The sequence below is a fragment of the Dicentrarchus labrax genome, unplaced genomic scaffold (genome assembly GCF_905237075.1).
Source record: "Dicentrarchus labrax unplaced genomic scaffold, dlabrax2021, whole genome shotgun sequence".
Taxonomy (NCBI): Eukaryota; Metazoa; Chordata; class Actinopteri; family Moronidae; genus Dicentrarchus; species Dicentrarchus labrax.
The window spans coordinates 5,093,587-5,112,080 of record NW_026136720.1 but is presented as its reverse complement, the minus strand read 5'-3'; the positions used below and the strand labels follow the sequence as shown (position 1 = coordinate 5,112,080).

Here is an 18,494-nt window from a genome sequence, read left to right as displayed (position 1 = left end):
CCTTCTCATCTCCTCGTCTGTCCTCTCACCCTCCAGCCATCAGTTATCTCCCTCCGGGTGAGGGAGGGGATGACACCGCTGCCCTTGGATCTCAACAGCACTGCCAACATCTGTGCCTGGATTTTTAACTTTCCCACAGAGGAAGGTGACACACAGCAAACTCACTGCACTGTGAAACATTGCAAAACACTGAGCCCCCAAAACGGTCAGTTTCAGGAATTTTTCAGTACATGTTACGTTTTTGGTGGTGTAAGTTATTTATGGTGCAGGTCTGTTGATTTATAATTTGTGTAGCCACATATGAAATATAGTAGTATTGCTGGGCAAGATAATAGGTAAGGCTACTTTGCAATGCTAGCATTACCATGTAATGTATGTAAGATAGGCAAATTTGATAACCTTAGTCTCATCTGCCATAGTGGTGTGCGGATGTTATATTAACTACCTCCTTTATGGCGGTTATGGCACAAATGATGGGTTTAAACTAGCCTGTGTGGGCAGCTTACGCTATAAATGTTAATTTTGTTAACCATTCAAATGGAGTTGAGTGGTTGTCAGCAGCGAAAAAATAACTTAACTCGATTGACTTTACAGGATTAAAGGCTTTGTCACTGCGTTGCCTCTCCTGAGACACTTGTCCGAGGATCTGATATTTAGCATTCAGCACTTAATGAGCTTTGCAGTAACATTTTTCTGCTGATATTCACCGTCTCTCCTCGTTATCCAGAGAGTACCTCATGAAGTTCAGTTTAATGAGCTTGTTGTGTATCTACGTTCTTTTCCAGCTTGTAACTAACGACAATCTACGCTGTAGAAGTTGATGTTGTCTTGGCATGCACATCACACAGATGACCTTTGGTTATTTCCCCATCAGCCACATGCTCTGAGTTGTGCTTTAAAGCCTGAGCTCATCAAGTTAATGCAGTACCATAACATGCAAATGACCCCTGGTTCAATACCTGTTAGTAGTCAGGAATGGTGCGTAGACCCTATGGGCTGTGAAAGATTGCGGATGGAGGTTCTGCCTTCTACTCCTGAGGTAATTGTGGGAGGAAATGGGTTTGCCGCCGATGGCAATGAGGGTTATGGCCCATATTATCATCTTCATCATGATAGTGTTTGTCATTGTCTGCATCATCATCATTAGCCCCTCCTGCTCACATCACCTGTCCAATAGATCGTCTGGGGCATGGTGATGGTGTTCAGTGGTACGTGCAGCCCCTTTGTGTCATAAACTTCTTTCCATAAAAAAGACATTATAATTACCTCACCTGAGAGCAGAAAATAGCTTCCACCAGGAGATTAATAGTCCAAGAAGCTACAATAGAGTCCCAGTGTTCACTTTAACTGCCAGATTAGAGGTTTAATTTGAATCTAAACTGAGGCGTAAAAAAAGAAGGAGGAAGGTGAAAAAGAAACTTGCTTCACAGAGAAAGGAATTGGAATTGATTAAAATGTTACACAAAATGGGAACGCAATGGAGTTGATATAATCCTGAGCTAATTACTGAGGGAGTGGAGGAATTGGATGTGTGAGACCGTGAAAAGGATTGTAAAAAAGTCGTTTCGCAGTCTAACCCTAACTGGTGCCTGTGCAAGGGCAGAGGACTTTACCTTAAACATGCCGCTGAGGTTTTCAGTGAGCTTTCCTGTCGGCTGCTTTTGCTGCAGCAGTTTGTCTTAGTGCGGAGAAAACAGCTGGTGTGTGTGTGTGTGTGTGTGTGTGTGTGTGTGTGTGTGTGTGTGTGTGTGTGTGTGTATGTGTCTGTGTGTGTGTGAATTATGTGTGTGTGGGTGGATGAGTAGATCTGTTTATATGAGTGTGCTGTGTGCGTGACCTTACATGCCAACGAGTGAACAGAGGAGAGAAAGCAGCAGAGTGCTGCTGAGGCAAATATGAGGCAAAAGGGGATGTGGACTGAAAACACACACACACACACACACACACACACACACACACACACACACACACACACACACACACACTGTTTTGAGCCACAGAACATATGGGCAAACAACACAAAATTCTGGCTATTCTGTTTCAATTTATGGACCAGCTGTGGCACAGTGACAAGTATTTTACTCTTGGACTGCACTCCCCTGTATTGAACCAACTTATGGAGTCATTTACCGTCACTGATGAGAGGGGATCTGCAGAGAAAGAGAGAAAATGTGAAAATAAGTGAAACAAGAAGCAGTCATGATGAGTGTTTGGGTGTATGAGCCTTGTACAGCTCTTTAACTGGCTTTTAGATGCCTGATAATGATGAGGTCATTCATAGCTACAGCTTTGACTAACGATTATTTTCATTATCAATTCATATTTTTTTTATGATTTTATGATTATGTTTTAATAACTGAGTAATCTTTTGGTCTATAAAATGTCAGAAAATAGTGAAAATGCCCATCACTAGTCTTCACATTGCTAGTTTGGTCCAACTAACAGACGAAAACCAACAGATATACAATAATATAAACAGAACAAATTTAAAGACAAGGATGTTGATATTGGATAATTCTGCACAGCCCAGGTTTACGTTCAATGACAATGATCGCGGTTATGGCAAATAAACAACGGTTAAAAGAGTACTCCGCTGATTTAACAAACATTTTTTACATCCAGAGTTTTTAAAAAAACTTGCTTTCTACGTTGGCAGCCGCTACATGGTTACGGTTAGGAAAGGGTTGGGGTTATGGTAAATAAACATAACCAACGTTATCAATCATACAAAATAGCACTCATCCTTAATAAGGGATTAAATAAATAACATTGGGAATAACTAACCTTCAGTAAATACCCCCTTTTTCCCTTTCCCCAACCATTCACTCCCACTGAGTCTCACTCTCACCAGAACAATTAGTCCTTTTTATTTGACTCCCTCAATTTTATGTTGTTTTGAGCTGTTGCAGCTCTGTTTAGGTTCATGAATCACTGTTTTGTGGGAAGTGTGAAGCTTCCAGTATAACAATAAAATGAAATGAAACTCAGAGGAATGTATATTAAAGTCAATGTCATACACTTTCTCTTTGAGAGACATTGTTGTTATGTGCATTGGTCTTATGCAGTAAACCCCACTGAGCTGATATTCTCTGCAAGTTGAATTCTCTCCACTGTTCTAGCTGGTGTAGACTTCTCCTGTCATCTTCCCTTGCCCGAAGTTCGATCTTTGTCACTGCTTATCTGTTTACTGGCCGGCTGGCATGTCGTCTGGCTCCACTGTAACAACAGCAGCTAATGTCATCCTTCCAGGTAACATGACACTTGCTGTGCTGCATTCTCCGTCATGACAGACAGCATGTAAACACCCACGCACATACAAGCAGCAGTCTATATGAGCAGATACACAGTGTGTGGTTGACAGTTGCACACGCTCCAAACAGAAAATTTGGCATCACAGATTGAAGAACCTGTCCCCCTTTCTCAGAACTAATGCTTCCAAACCTGAGCCAGAACAACATGATGCAAAAAGAGCTATTTGGCCATCTGTGGACTTGATCTTCAGATAGAGAAATGTCAGTGAAAGCAAAGGAAAACATGCACTCCACAGGGGAGCAGTTGGTGAAATAAGGGCATCCTCAAGGAGACTTGGAAAACGTTCCTGTTCCTCTACAGTTACAGCGACTGCAGGAGGCTCAAACAAACGTTGTGTTGCAGATTTACTGCAGCAGCGTCCCGTCTGTAGAACACCTCATTCTGATGTCAGAACGTATAGCTTCATTTATAAATTGTCTCAGCTGTTATGCGTGTCCTTTACGTTTAGCCTGTGTTGTGATGTATGACCTGTGATGGTCTGCTCTGATCTCTGATGGTTGGAGTTGTAGGCCAGATGAGACCATCCATCAGAGGGGTTTGATCTTCATCCTGCTGGGTCGTTCCCTCCTCTTCATGCTGCGTGAAGCTGCACTGAGCCTCTACACCATCTGCCCCCTTCAGGCCTGGTTCACTCCTTCCACAGTCATTAAGCATTGCTTAAAGAGGAAAATAATTACCTAAATGAAAAGTCTTCTGTAGCTTTTTTGCTTGCTTGGTTCTAAAAACTTTATAGCTTTCCCACTATGGCAAACAGTGTTTTTTTTTTTATGTCTTTCTTCCCAGGAAACGCACCTACTGATGGATATGAGTAATCTTAGCTATGGCTTAGGAAAATTAGGGCTGCAACTAACGATTGTTTTCATTTTTGATTAATCTTTTGGTCTATAAAATGACACTGAATGTTGGGCATTTTTGGCAGCTCCACTATGTTCCCCAGCTTTGTCTGGCTGCCACTTGGTGCTGGACAGGTAGCGTACAGTGGGTTTATCAAAGCTTTCCACTGAAAACAACTGCCGCTGGAAGCAAGGCTGATGAGAGCCATGAGACTGAACCAAAGCTGTAAAATGTCCATAAAACCAAAACAATGAGCTGAAAAAGGCTGAAAAGCTCAGTAAAGCTGAGGGGGAATTTGATTATAATTCTCTGTGGGATCAGTGACTCGTTTCACATCACATATTATTTGATCCATTGTTGATATTAAAATATTGAATAGAGCAGCTTTAAACATATTTGCTGAAACTACAATCTGAAGTGGAAATGATCAAGCAAAGAACAGGAACAACAATGATCACTGCCTCTGCTATGTTAGGTAGAGAGAAAGCTGCTGAGGTGTGCAGAATGAGTCTCTCTTTGATGGATTCTCTGCATTCATAAAACAGCAAACGCCCTTGTCCATACAGTGCATTTCCTATTCCCTATACAGCCCCTATACATGATGGATGCACAAGGTGTCTACATCCAGAAGCTTCGGGACTGTAATAGAAAACCATGTAAAGCAATGTGACTTCATGCTTGTTATGTAAAATGCTGAAGTGAAGGCTTCAAATGAGACGTTTTGCACAATAGTTCAGCAACCGACCACAGTGAAGCTATGACACGGTTTAAAAGTGCACCGTGGTCAAATTGGAAACGTGTCCTTTTTGCCCTTATTCTCAAACATCTGAATTTTTAAAGATACCTGAGTCTTCCTTACACTACACTCCCTCTGGGCACTTTGTCCTTCTCCTCCTCCCTGCACCTCTTTGTTCTCTGCAGTCTGTGACCTAGGAAAGAACTCATCCATCTTGAGAGTTTGATCCTGTCCCGCTGTGCCCGGCCTGTCACTACATGCCTGGGGGAGGTGGGAGTGGGGGGGTGTTGACTGTCCTGGACTGTGGGACCATGAGACCGCTCTAAGCCCAGAGCCATCTGGTTACGCTACATTTCCCAAAAGCATACAGTTTGAGTTGCACTTTGTCTTTCCCTCTGGTGCCCGTTTGTGTTGTGCTTTCATTGTTAACCCTTTCACCCCCACACTAACACTGGCATTTATTGTAATAATATAAGCTGCATAGTTCTGCACCTTCTTTTCTACATTATGTCTCCCTGGCTCCTCTCCTGCTTTCTCCCTCTTCATTTGGGAGCTCCAACTTATGCTTGCGAGGCTACAGAACATCACTGGATCGGAAGACCATCTGGTTGTCAAATTCCCAAAACACAAGTAGTTTTTTTTCCTCTGTTTGTCCTCCCTTCTGTCACCAGAGCATCTCCTCTCCTCCTCCCTGTGCTCTAGCATCCACTTTTTGTTGAAAAGGTTGAAAGGTCCATTTTAGAAGAGGTTCCTACTAGAAATGAGCAGTAAAATGTTTTTATTAGTTTTTATGACAAGATAAGAGATCAATTTCTTTCACGTTCTCCAGCTGAAGAGCTTTTAGAGTGGCTCTGCTGCTTACCTGGGCCCATTAATATAAGACCATCTGTCTGCTTCGGGCCTGGATTCCCAAATATAAAATGAGTTTGATCTCTCTTTCTATCTCTCTCCGGCGCTCAGTTTTTCCTTTTATTAGTGGTGATTCTGCCTCCATTAAAGGAGGAAAATGGATGGCCATATGTCTACTTTAATAACTAAAGTGTTGGTAAAATAAAAAGTTCCCACGAACTGTAGCTATTGGTGGAAACATGAGTAAGAGATGGATGAGGTCCATTTTCCAAGTTGCCCTTATAGGGATTAAGGTGAATTGATGTTAGACTGATTTTTCAAACGATACACATGTACAAGGTTATACAATGGGATGAACTGTTTTTGGAAAGAAGTCATTAATACAACTGAAGGCAATTTGGAAGCAAATCAGGTTTAATTTTTCACTAAAGCTGTATTACATCGGCCACAGTTGAGGAAGCAGCAAAGTGCTGTGGTCAACTGTTAAACATGTGAGCTCTGTTTAGGTTGCGTTCGATTACAGTGTGACAGACAATAAAGTTTTACAAGCTATCAAACAATTGCGCTGTGATTTATAAGTGTTTATAGCTGTGTTGGGCAGGTTGTCAGAGCTGCTCCTGAGATAAAAGTTGCAGCCTTTTGAGAGACTGCTAATATCGTGTTTTGGAACTTTTGGAATGTGTGGAGGAAAGACTATTATAATAAATAATTAACAAATTGTGCACGGAAATATGTGACAACCAAGGACATGAACACCAATTGAAATAACGAAAACTTAAGGTGTGTTCATGACCCCATAGCTCACTGTAAGAAGCTGATTTCATGCCCTTAAAGATCTGACAGTCTATTGTTTATAAAAGAATAAAGAGGCTCAGTGTCTGTGTCTAAAATTGGTTTGCTTATGAACTGAAGTTTGGAACACTCAACGGGGATGAAAAGTGAACATTACTGTCTTTCACAGCATGACGACACACTATCATTAATAAATGGAGCAGGACAAGAGGACAGGCCAGTACAGCTTCACAGTGCAGGTGGACTATTTTAACCCATCTCATCTATCATTAAAACACGGTATGGACAGACATGTGGGATGATCACCTGCTGGATGGATGGACAGAATACTATGGAATACGATGAAAAATTCACAGGCAAAGTCTTGTGTCTTTGGCTTTGGCTGAACAAAAGCAAACTGTACAGCTGCGGCTACGACATATTACCATCAGATACACAGACAGGCTCCAGTCTGACTTGTAGTCAGCTTATTATTAATGGATGTACAGGCCGGGAAAGGAGATGAGTACAGTAAAGGCACCAACAGGTGCAGCACACAGTTTGTCCTTGTCCATCTCATCTATAAACCATAAAGAGCCTCCCATTATCTACTGTATCCATTTTAATATTTTACAATCTATGATGAAGTGCTCCTCGGTACTGCTGACTATCAGTGGTCTTACCCTGAGATGATGTGTGCATTGCATCTGTGTGTGATGATGCGTTAGCCAGAGGGGATTAAATCCTTGAAGCAATACGCACCTTAATTAACCCCCACTCATTAATTTCCCTTTCATGTGTCCAGCAGCAAGCACAGTCCGGCTCGGCCTCAATCTTTCTCATAATTTATTTGGTGCATAGGTCGTAATCTTTTCAAACTATATTCATTTTCCCAGGACGACTTGCAGACAGTTGCTATAACACAGCTCTGTGTGATAGCTGCTGTGGGGATTGCTTTACAGAAAGGATTTATATACAGAGGTATACAAGCATGGTTTTATCCTTTTGTGATTTAGGTCTGATATTCCTGGTTGAGCTTGCTCAAACTCAAAGGGTTCACATGAGGGTTCAGATCAGATTTTAGGTAAAAAGAAATCTAAATCCAGGTGTAAATCACAGTAGCAACCTGCTGGGCTCGGATCCGATTTTTTTTGTTTTCTTTTTCAAAGTCAGTGTCAAACTTGCTCTAAGACATGTATTTATTTCAAAACACACAGCCAGTAACAACACAAGACCACATGCTGAAATATAAATAGTTTATATTTGAGAAAATAACATGATACATATTTCACATACATACAATTTCCATGAAACTATTTGGACAGTAACATTTTGGAGTATGGAGTATAATGTCACTAGTGTATATTATCACTTATCACTTCTGGTAGCCATCATAGTGTTGAGATTATGACTAATAATGAGCAGTTTGTTCAGGTAAAATACTTTAAAGGCAACTATTACTTTTGGTTTCGCAGAACGAGGGTAAATACATTACCTGAGGAAACATCAGTGAACATTAAAACAGTAACTCAAATTCATGGGAATCCTTTTAAAGGACCAGTGTGTGAGATTTGGTGGCATCTAGTGGTGAAGTTTCAAACGGCAACTAACTGAACACCTGTGAACATCTGTATTTAACCACCCGAGAATGAGAACGAGCTGTGAAGTGTGTAGGACAATCTTTGGTTTGTCCATTCTGGGCTACTGTAGAAACATGGCAGTTCAACATGGAGTCGTCTGTAGATAAAAACTATGGTAATAAAAACTATTCTTATTTCCAGGTGATTACACACTAATGAAGTTAGTTATAGTATTATATTCTGTTCCTGAAAATAGATCCACCTAACTGTAACACACTGGACCTTTAAGGCTTCTCTTTCTTGTTGCAACTGATAATTAATGAATGGTTTCATGATACACATATATACCTCAAAAGTAATGTCATTTCCCTCCACAGAAATGACAAACCATCTATTTCTTATCAGTGCTGTAGTGGTAAGGCAACAGTACGTTTACCATAATGTGAACCTGGTTGAGGTATTATTATCACAACCAGGCAGTTTGTTTGCTAATCTGTCCTACTGCCCTTCAGCAGAAAAGGCTACAGGGAGCCCAAATGTTAAATTAAATCCAGCAAAGGTGTAGTTCTGAGCCTCTGCTGAGAGAAACAATATAAAGATACACATCTGGTGATAAGAGCATATAGAATACAAAAATAATGCAATTGCAATCCAGCTGTGGTGTGCAGGGTGCAGACGATAAGCCACATTCGTCTTACAATATGGTAACAGATGTAATGTAAGATAACTGGAAGTGAAGAATGCATGTATACCCAACATTGCATACCCACAATAGAAGGTCACAGAACAACAAAGCTGACAGCCTGCAGTATTAGCTGGACATCAGAAACGTTTGTCAGCAACCCTCGATAAATGTCATTGTGACCAATCCCAAAAATATTTGGCGTGTATTACAGCACCAGCAGAGACGCTTTAACGGATGCATAGACTCATACATGATGTGGCAAAGTGAGGCGCATCCATCAACACATAATGCCGAGATATTCCAACATTCGTTTGTTGTTTTCATATGTACACATACACATATACATGACATAAACTGACACAGAAAACAGAAGGAAGTGCTTCTCCTTTGGCCTGTGACCTTATAATGCCTGTAAAGACTGATAATATAATATATTTCTGAAGGATACATGAGAGGACTGATACCACTCTCATGTTTGTACAGTGAATATGAAGCTCCAGCCAGCAGGCCGTTAGCTTAGCTTAGCATAAAGACTGGAAACGGGGGAAGCAGCCAGCTTGCACTGCAGTGTGTAGTTTAAACGAGATGTTTACTGGAGAGAAACTAAAGACAGACAGGTATTGATTAAGAGACGGACACAAATTGGCTGCTAAGTAAAAAGGTGACTGAAAGACTTCGTAAGCAGGTACAGTGGCTGTATTACTTAATTAAATCATGGCTAAGGAGAGGAAAAAAGAAACCTGTGCGGACTACTGATCAGCTGCTGCTGCTGTGTTTTAGCCTGCAGTGCTTTGGTAAGACGGAACTATCAAGAAACGGGTGAAACTACTTTCCATGAGACTATATTGGTAGATTAGTGTTTCGATTATAAACAGAACTTCTTAATAAAATATTTGTTCATTTTGGAAGGCTGGAATGGATAAATAAGGTTTTAATGTTTCTGTAATGGCATGCATTACATAAACTGTCCTCTGTTTAATGGGGCATTTTGGGGTGAATGAAGACATTTCAAAGTTTGTTTACTACTTTAGATGGCCTGTCTAGGAATGACTAAACATGCAATGAAAGGGAAACTAAATATTCTAATCTAAAGGCACCGTCTGAGAATTGATTTGGGGAAAAGGGGAGGGTACTTTTTCTTTTGGCTAATTGGAGGAGTAGTTTCTTCTCTTGACTGGAATATTTAATATTTTGTGCCATAAATTTGGCACTTCCACTTCAAATGTGTGTGTGTGGGAGGCTAAAGCATAGTTACATAAATATATTAAGGTTTAAATTGCGGTACACACTTTAACAAGTTGCACCAAATCAATATCGTTCAATATTATTTTTCAGATATTGGGATATTGTTACAGATGTCTTTTAATTCAAGGAGAAAGAAAATATTAATAATGTGGAACATAAGATTTAGAGCCCTCTGGATGGCAATAACTTTTATAAAGTCCCTAAAAGTAAGTTAAAGTTTTTTTTAGCACTTTTTTTTAATTTAACCTTTATTTAACCAGGAAGTCCCTTGAGATTTAAATCTCTTCTGTAAAACTAAACCAAGTCTCACTTGGTTGACTTTTCATTCATACGTTTTCTACACATTCAAGTCTTTTCCTGTTTAGTTGAGTGTTAACACTAAATGTGTTCAATAACTGAAGGTAAAATACAGCCTACTGTAATATTCCTGCTCAGCATGTTGATTTAACCATCGCTTATCGACCATGCTTATGACTGGTTCTTTGAGACCATTTGGAAGAGCAAAAAGACGTCAAAGAATCAGCAGACGATGGGACACTAGAGAACGCCACAAATATTCCATAACACTGTTAATTAGTTACATAGTTTGACCTTAAGTCTGACGTGTTCTTTGGTGTATACAAAAGATTCTGTGACTGAGGTACAGTGCAAAGCATTGCAGCATGGCCACATTTCTTCATGGTTTTCACACACCCCGTGGAAGACTTGCATTTCAATTAAACCACAAAGTAGAGTCATAACACACAGATTGATGTTCTTAGTAGTTACCATTACTTGGTGTACATTCTGTGGCCTTGGCTTGGCGCTGGCTGCCAACGGCAAAAATCAATTTCAGCTGCACAGACACACCAGCAAGCGTGTCACTCTCACACACACACACACACACACACACACACACACACACACACACACTCTCTCTCTGTGTATCATGAGAACAGTCCAGTGACGTGTGGAGTGTGAAGAGGGAGACTCATCAGTCAGGCAGTAGATTCCAGTGCAGGGCTACCAGTGTAGGACTGGCTGTTACAGCTGCCATTACAGCAGCACACACCTTCTGTTAGTGAGCTGCCAACGTGAGTAATGTTTCCCTCTTACAGTTTCTATGTCCACTACGCTTCAGGATCCAAGTTACGTTCAACACAGAACAAATAAATAGTATAAAATGCACCAAACTACTTCTTTATCTCACTAACAATTTAAAGTAAAATGTGTTTTGTTATTTGTAATTTGTTCAAGGTTATAAATGTTTGCTTAATTGCACTTTTAAAATGTTTGGCTCTGCATGATACCCACGATACTTTGGCTGAAGGCTGAACACAAAAAAAAAAAAAAAAGATTAGACTCATTGAAATTCACACAGAAGCCCTGATTTTTACGTCACGTTCAACCTAGCTTGACCCGTGTGTCTTGGCTGTAGAAAAGGACCTGCAGCAGGATGGCCACGTCGATTAGGATCTGGACCAAACCGCAAACCCAGAACTGAGCCGGGCTTTCGTTCATCACGAAGTAGGTGGTCTTGAAGATGTCACCGGCTGTCCACAGCAGCACCATCTTCACACTAGAGCAAAGAGAGACACAGAGAGACACGGTGAGAATTAAGGAGTTTTCTCTTTCAAGAATATTTTGACATTTGGGAAATACACTTAGCATAATGACTGGAAACAGCAACAGCTTGACTCTGTCCAAAAGCAAGAGGGTTAGGAGCTATTTCTTAGCCTGGACCAGCGTCCAAGCGACCAGCTGAGATGGAGCCAGGCTATCCAGTTTCCCCCTGTTTCAAGTCTATGCTATACTAAGCTAATAGTCTACTGGCTTCAGCTAAATACTTCTCAGGAAAGAGGCAAATTAATTAGTAAATTTTGCAAAATGTCAAACTATTCTTTTACATATTTTATCTTTTTTACAAAGAACACATAGTAAAAAAACTGGAGTAAAAGAAAAATATCAGCAGTCTGCTCCCTTTCCGCCTTACAATTGCAAACCTTTAACTGGTTTTGAAAGTGTTCTGGTCTTGATTTTGTTCCTGCTGTATAAGAAACAGCAGGGAGACAGTTAAAAAGTCAATGAAGAGGGTGAAGTAAACTACCAATTGATCACACCAATTAAGAGACGGTGATGAAAAGAGACATTGAGGCTGAGAAGAAAGACCTTGAAGAAGATACGAGTCTTACCATGCCAATCCACCCCTCACCCCCATACTTTTACGTTTACGGCCCCTGCCATCACTCCTACTCCAGCGACTCTCTGCTCCCTCTTCTATCCCCTATCTGGACAGTGTCCCATAGGTATGAATGTAATATGAGTTTATTATTTTTATTGGGGATCAGTGGGCCTGGGGACGGAGCAGGACCATCAGTCATCAATGAGACATACTGTAAGGGTCAGAGTGGTGAGGGAGAAAGGAAAGGAGAGAGACAGAGACAGAGAGCCTGCAGAGGACAGCATTTATCTAGCATACAGTAAGAGAGACAGGGCTAAGACAACAAAACCACCAGAGAGAAAGAGAGGGACCTCTGTGAATGGGGAGAAGACCTCTGTGAGAAAGATATGGATGATGAGTGCATATGGGGGTAGAGGCAGCCTAATGACTATAGGGAAAGATGTCCTGTACTATCCTTGAGCTCCCCTTGCAGAGTCATGTCAAACTCCTAACTCTCCCCTGGGCTCTCACCAGGCCCTGATGAGGAACCGAAACAATCCTGTCCTGGCATGGAAATAAGGACATTCTTATTCAGCCTACCTGGGAATGTACTAAATCTAGACACTGCATTGCAGTATTGAAATGTGATTAATAACCCAAAATGATGCAGGCTGCCAACATGGGCTGTGCTGGAGAGCTACAGGATGTGTAATGATGGAAGTTAAACTCACAGCTGTTACTATACAGTGCAGTCAGGCTGCACATCTGGACACTTTTATATGCAATCATATGTGGATTCATTACCTGTAATCCAATAGACTGATCATCACCGTAGGGGAAGTTGTTCAATATATTCAAGTTGTATTTTTTTGATTGGTCCAATATCTGTAAGGTGGGACATCATCAGATGTTAGTTGTGATTTGAGCACTTCATACATTATTCTGTGGCTCCGTACACTATTACTCCATGGTGCGATTCCACGGGGTAAGAGTATCTGATCACAGGACGCATTTGCTGTCACTGCAACTGGACCTAAGAAAGAAAGACAGCTTAAGCCAGGTACTACACCCACTTAGTATAATGTGGGACAAAAACAACAGTGTGTGTGCAGATGCTGCCAATGACTCAGCAGGTGTTGAAATAAAACGAATAACGTGACATTAAGTGGGAATCAGTGCTAATGCTAGCAAGCTAGGCCATAAGCTGCATAAACTGAGTGGACTGTCAGATGTCAGTCAGCCGTTTGCTTTTGAGAAATGAAGAAATGTACGCAACAGCTACACTTTTAAAAGAAGAAACGACATTCTTCCTCTTTTGCTGCTTACTTGGTGCCAAAGTGTTTTCCCCTCGATGGCCTACTCTGCCTCTGATTGGCTAGTACTTGTTGCCTTCGTTGGTTGGGTGAGTGAGCGCCAGGAGCTTATTGAGGCTTATCTACTTGGGCTGGCGTGACACTTTATTTTATTATTTACCCATATCCTGTAATTGTCTCTTGTGCCTATAGTGGCCCATGTTCAGAAAAATATTGCATACTCTTGTTTTTAATCGATTTATTTCAATCCAAAGCCAGAATAGACATAACCTGAATGTGAGATGGAAAGAAAAATCTGCTTCAGACAACATAGCTCCCTATCTCTTCACTCTTTGGTCCAACTGCTCTTCCCACCTTCAATTTAACCATCTCAGGCTTTAGTATGAATCAGGCTATTTCCACCTCTCCCAAAGGCTGGCCAAGGAGTGCTTGTTAAGAGCAAACCGGAGTCTCAATGATGTGTTCTGCTCCCCTAACAATTCAAACTTTTGGGGTAAACACTCCAGGGTTTTATTGAACTGCTCCAAAAATAAGTGTGTTAAAGAATTTTAAATCGTCGTGCTTTTCCTTCTTTCTCTCTAAGCTGCCAGTATTCCTCAAGGAAAATACTTGCTTTTTAGTCCAATGAAGTTTTTTTTTCCTCAGAGAGTATCCTTCGCTGAACTTCAGAATTCTTGTTTCATCTCTCGCCTTATCTTTTCCTTTCACTGCGTCACTTTCTTCTTTTCTCTGTTGTCCCGCTCAACTGTCATCTTTACTTTTATGGCCTCTATCTTTGCCTTTACTTTGCGTCTCGCTTCTCTATAAAAGGGAATAAAGTTAGTGACTTTTATCAGCTCCTACCAGGAGTCAAATAATTGTTGCATTTTACAGCACAGTAAGCTAGCTTGTTGAAACAAATCCTCCACAAAACAAATGCTGAAGAGCATTTAAGATAAATAAATAAAAATAATAGTGTCGTTTTTTTTATTCAAAATTCAAGCTACCATTTAAACATGTCCAATTTTTACACATTGGACATGTGTTGTTGTCAAAAATCTTTGCAGAGCACAGCCTCTGTCCCTGTTGGAAATATTGGCTTTTCTCTGCGTGATGTCGGACTTGTGCTTTTGGTGTGAAAGCACTGATAGTTCGAACATGATTTCTTGAAAGAGTGACACCCCTGATACTTGTTGGTCGTTTTCTTACTGAACTTTTTCAACAAAACAACTCTTGTAACAAATATTGAGTGAATGTAGCCATATGCCGTCTGTTATAGGGCTATGGGACAGAAATTGAAAAAAGATAGGCAGAAATTGTAGCACACAGCTACCCTATAAAGCACATTAATCATATTTTCATACTTGGGGTCAGTTTTCACCATATAACCATATCAATCTCAGTAGTAGTAGAAGAAGTAGATTAGTGTATACATGCACACAAAGCTGGTTTGAGTTGCAAATCAGTGAATAATGATGAAGAGGAGGAAGAAAAAGCAGAAAAATAGAACTCTACAAAGAGAAAATCCCCTTTGCTGGTCAAAATGTCAAAGCTACAAAATCCCTTTAAATTCGCACTTGACTTATTTTTTAACATTATCTCCTCTGTCCTTCTCCGCAGCCCTGACCTTCACTTATTGCTCATCGTCCTCTCAGCCTCTGTCTGTCTCTGCTATCCTCTCTGCCTAATCTTCCCTCCCTTACTTCGCCCTCCCTCCCTCACCCTCTCAAATTCTCCGCTCCAACCTTTGGCTAATTTCTTTGCTCAAGAGACGGCAAACATCATTAACGAGGATGAGTCATTAACAGTGTAATTAAGGAGGGCGGGTCATCTGTACAAAAGCAGTCTCTACAGCAGTGCAGCGGAATGGAGACAAAAACATCGGTTTGAGGTCGTTCATCTCTGGCAGGCACACGCGCGTGCGCACACACACACACACACACACACACACACACGTAGCTCTATCTGGCAGTGATACCGTTAATCAGGGGACTGGTGGCTCAGTTGACAGGTGATGAAAGACACATAGAACAAACAATTGAACTTGGTCCTCGGTGGGGCTTTGAGTGTCCACAGGGAGAAGGAGTTATTACGGTATTGATTGAGAATATTGACTGACTGACTACCAGCCAAACACACAGCCACACACACACACACACACACACACACACACACACACACACTACCCAGCATGTGTGCAATCTTGCTTTTTTTGCACAAAAACACACAGAAATACAGAGAAACACCATAAGATTGCTCGACTGCTTCATGTTCTCACCAAAGCATGCACACACACACACACACACACACACACACACACACACACACACACTGACGCACACGCATGCACTTACGGTGACTCAGTGCAGGCTCTCATTGATTACTACTGACCTGCCACCTTCATCTGAGCCAAGTGGCAAGAGGTGAGAGAGAGGAAAGGGTGATATGGTGAACTGCGTACTTCGGGGACTGAAAGGAAAAGGCGAGAGCTAGGAGATAGATGAAGGGGGGTGGAGGTAAAAGGAAAATGATGAGAGACCGATGACAATGTCCCTGGGCAGGGGGGATGATAAATCTAGAGAGGGGTGAGAAACGAAGCCACCCTGATAGTTGTTGGAGAATGACAGGACAGGAGAGAGTGGTGGAGAAAGTGAGAGGGGGGTCTGATTGCACGGTGTGATGGCTGTGCCGTATGTGGGCCAGGCAGTAATTGTGCGATGTATTGAATGAGTGCTGTCAGGCTGGCTATTAGCTACTCTCAGTGGCTGGAGTGGACGAGTGGAACACTACTACAGGAAACAGGGCTGAGTGACATTTAGAAAGAGAGAGGGAGACATGTGAGAGGCAGAGAAAGAGAGAGAGAGAGAGAGAGAGAGAGAGAGAGAGAGAGAGAGAGGTGGTGTGTGTGCAATTTTGTGATTTCACGTCCCAAATATTTGCAAAGTTGCGTGATGCATCTTTAAAAAGAGCATCTTATAGCAGGTCTAGAACTATACTATAAACTATAACAACAAACCCTCTTGTAAACCTTTGCTTTATCCCTTCAATAACTTCAATTACACAAGCCGTGCATTACATTATATCATGACAGACACTTGTTTTTCCTCAGATAATGTTCAAGGACGATGTTTTTAAATGGCCTATGCAAAAATTATTTATCCCTCCAAAGTTAGCACATCTAGTATGGTTAGATTTAGGCAACTTAAAGGTACTCAGCTGACTTCCTGCAGTGGAGCAGTGCTATGGAGCAATGTTTTTATGAGTTGGTCTTTGCTTCGCTTGTATCGATTCCTCACACAAGCACAAGGCCAACGCAATACACATTCCTGAGACATAACTTTGTATGTTTACAAGAAAACTCCACGGGGACCTTTAAAAGCTTGGTTGGGGAGAGATCATGTTCATTGTAAAAACAGCAGCATATTTCTTTTCTGACTTCCAGAGCCAAGCATTGACCACACACGTAGATCCTCATTTTTTTATTCTAGTCAAGTTCCTGAGGTTTCTTTAGTAGCCCAATATCTCCATCTGGATAGCAAGGATGTGAAACGTTGCACAAAACAACTAGCAAGTTCCATTAAACATTTCCAATTGCTGTTGTGGAAGTAAGTAGGCAGCTGATCATGAATTAAACCTAGTGCAGGCTTTAATCTTTATGAGGGGAATCACACTTTGTATATGAGATTTAAAGAGTCTCCAAAGGAGCATTAGACAGTCCTCGTAATTGCTTGATAATACTAATACACATCTCCATGGGAAGAGACACACTTGAGCAGCAGGGGTTGATGTTTAAAGCTTCAAAGAGCTTCAATCACACTTTTCTATCTCTATTTCAGCACTATGTGTGCGTCCGCACTTGCAAATTTTGGTATGTATGTGCGCCCACACATGAGGGTGTGTGTGTGTGCGTGAGGTGATTTAGCAGCAGGGCTGTAGCTCTACCCAAGGGGGGCAGATAGAGAGACGAAAATCAAAGGGCCCAGCTAGAGAGAAGCCGAGCTGCTCTTAACCCACTAACTATGAATTATGCATGTTGATCGATTGCACACAGGCAAACAATGAAAAGTTCCCAACCTGCCAGAAAAAGATGGATTCTGCTTCACCAAACGAAGCGGAGGGGAGGTGAGGAGAGAAACGAGTACCACACAGAGTTTGCCTAAGGATATTTTAGATGCTTTTTTGGGGAATGTAAACAAGCCAGAGTAGATGAGATGGCCTGTTGGTGATGGCTATTTCAGTATATTTATTACATCTATAATCTTATGTAATCTAAAACATCTCTGTATATGCTCCTAGAAAACCAAATAAAAGCATATTACACAAGGTTTCACAGTCTTCTAAAACTTCAAAAAGGTATTTCAATAAGCCAATATGAAATTAAATTCCCCTCAGACTTTTAATTCCTGACAGGAACATTTCAGGCAGGACCGTTCTTCAGCGTGTAGTGGTTTCCAGTAGTGGTTGAAAACTGACTTACTACTGAAATTGAACCAGTGCGTAGGATTTTGTAGCATCTAGCAGTGAAGTTGCAGATTGCAACTAAATGCACACCGCTCATGTCTGTATTTGATGACATGGGAATGAGAATGGGCTGTGAAGTGTGTAGGAGAAACTATGGTGGCTGTGAAACTAAAATCATAGCAGTTCAAAACGGTATTCTGCATGGAAGGCGACCTGCGGTGTCTGTAGCAAAAAACGTCTCATTCTAAGGTCACCAAAACACAATTCCTATATTCAGGTGATTAAACACTAATGAAAACAATGAGAAACAGAATATAATATTCATAGGTATATGGTATAGGTATTCATTAATATATAATAATCACCTGAAAATAACATTTTTTGTTACCTTAGAATGAGCTTCTTTTATTTACAGAGGGAGCAGGTCCTCTTCTACGGAGTCGGCCATGTCGAACCGCCATGTTTCTACAGAAGCCCAGAATGGACAAACCAAACACTGGCTCTAGATAGGGTAGTTTGTCCTACATGCTTGGAACGGGAGGGTAAGCCAGGCTGTTACAATAAGCACCTACACTGAATAACAACAACA

The 18,494-nt window shown here is 41.2% G+C and overlaps 1 protein-coding gene across 1 annotated transcript in view; it reads right to left on the bottom strand.

Annotated features, from left to right (window-relative positions):
* Positions 1-7,744: 7,744 nt before the first annotated feature.
* si:dkey-246g23.2 (solute carrier family 66 member 2) overlaps positions 7,745-18,494 on the bottom strand; it is a 46,574-nt gene continuing 35,824 nt past the window's right edge. Inside the window, exon 5 of the mRNA XM_051381589.1 lies at positions 7,745-11,570. Within this exon, the coding sequence (XP_051237549.1) occupies positions 11,396-11,570 (175 nt within the window). The 3' untranslated portion in view covers positions 7,745-11,395. The remainder of the gene's footprint in view (positions 11,571-18,494) is intronic.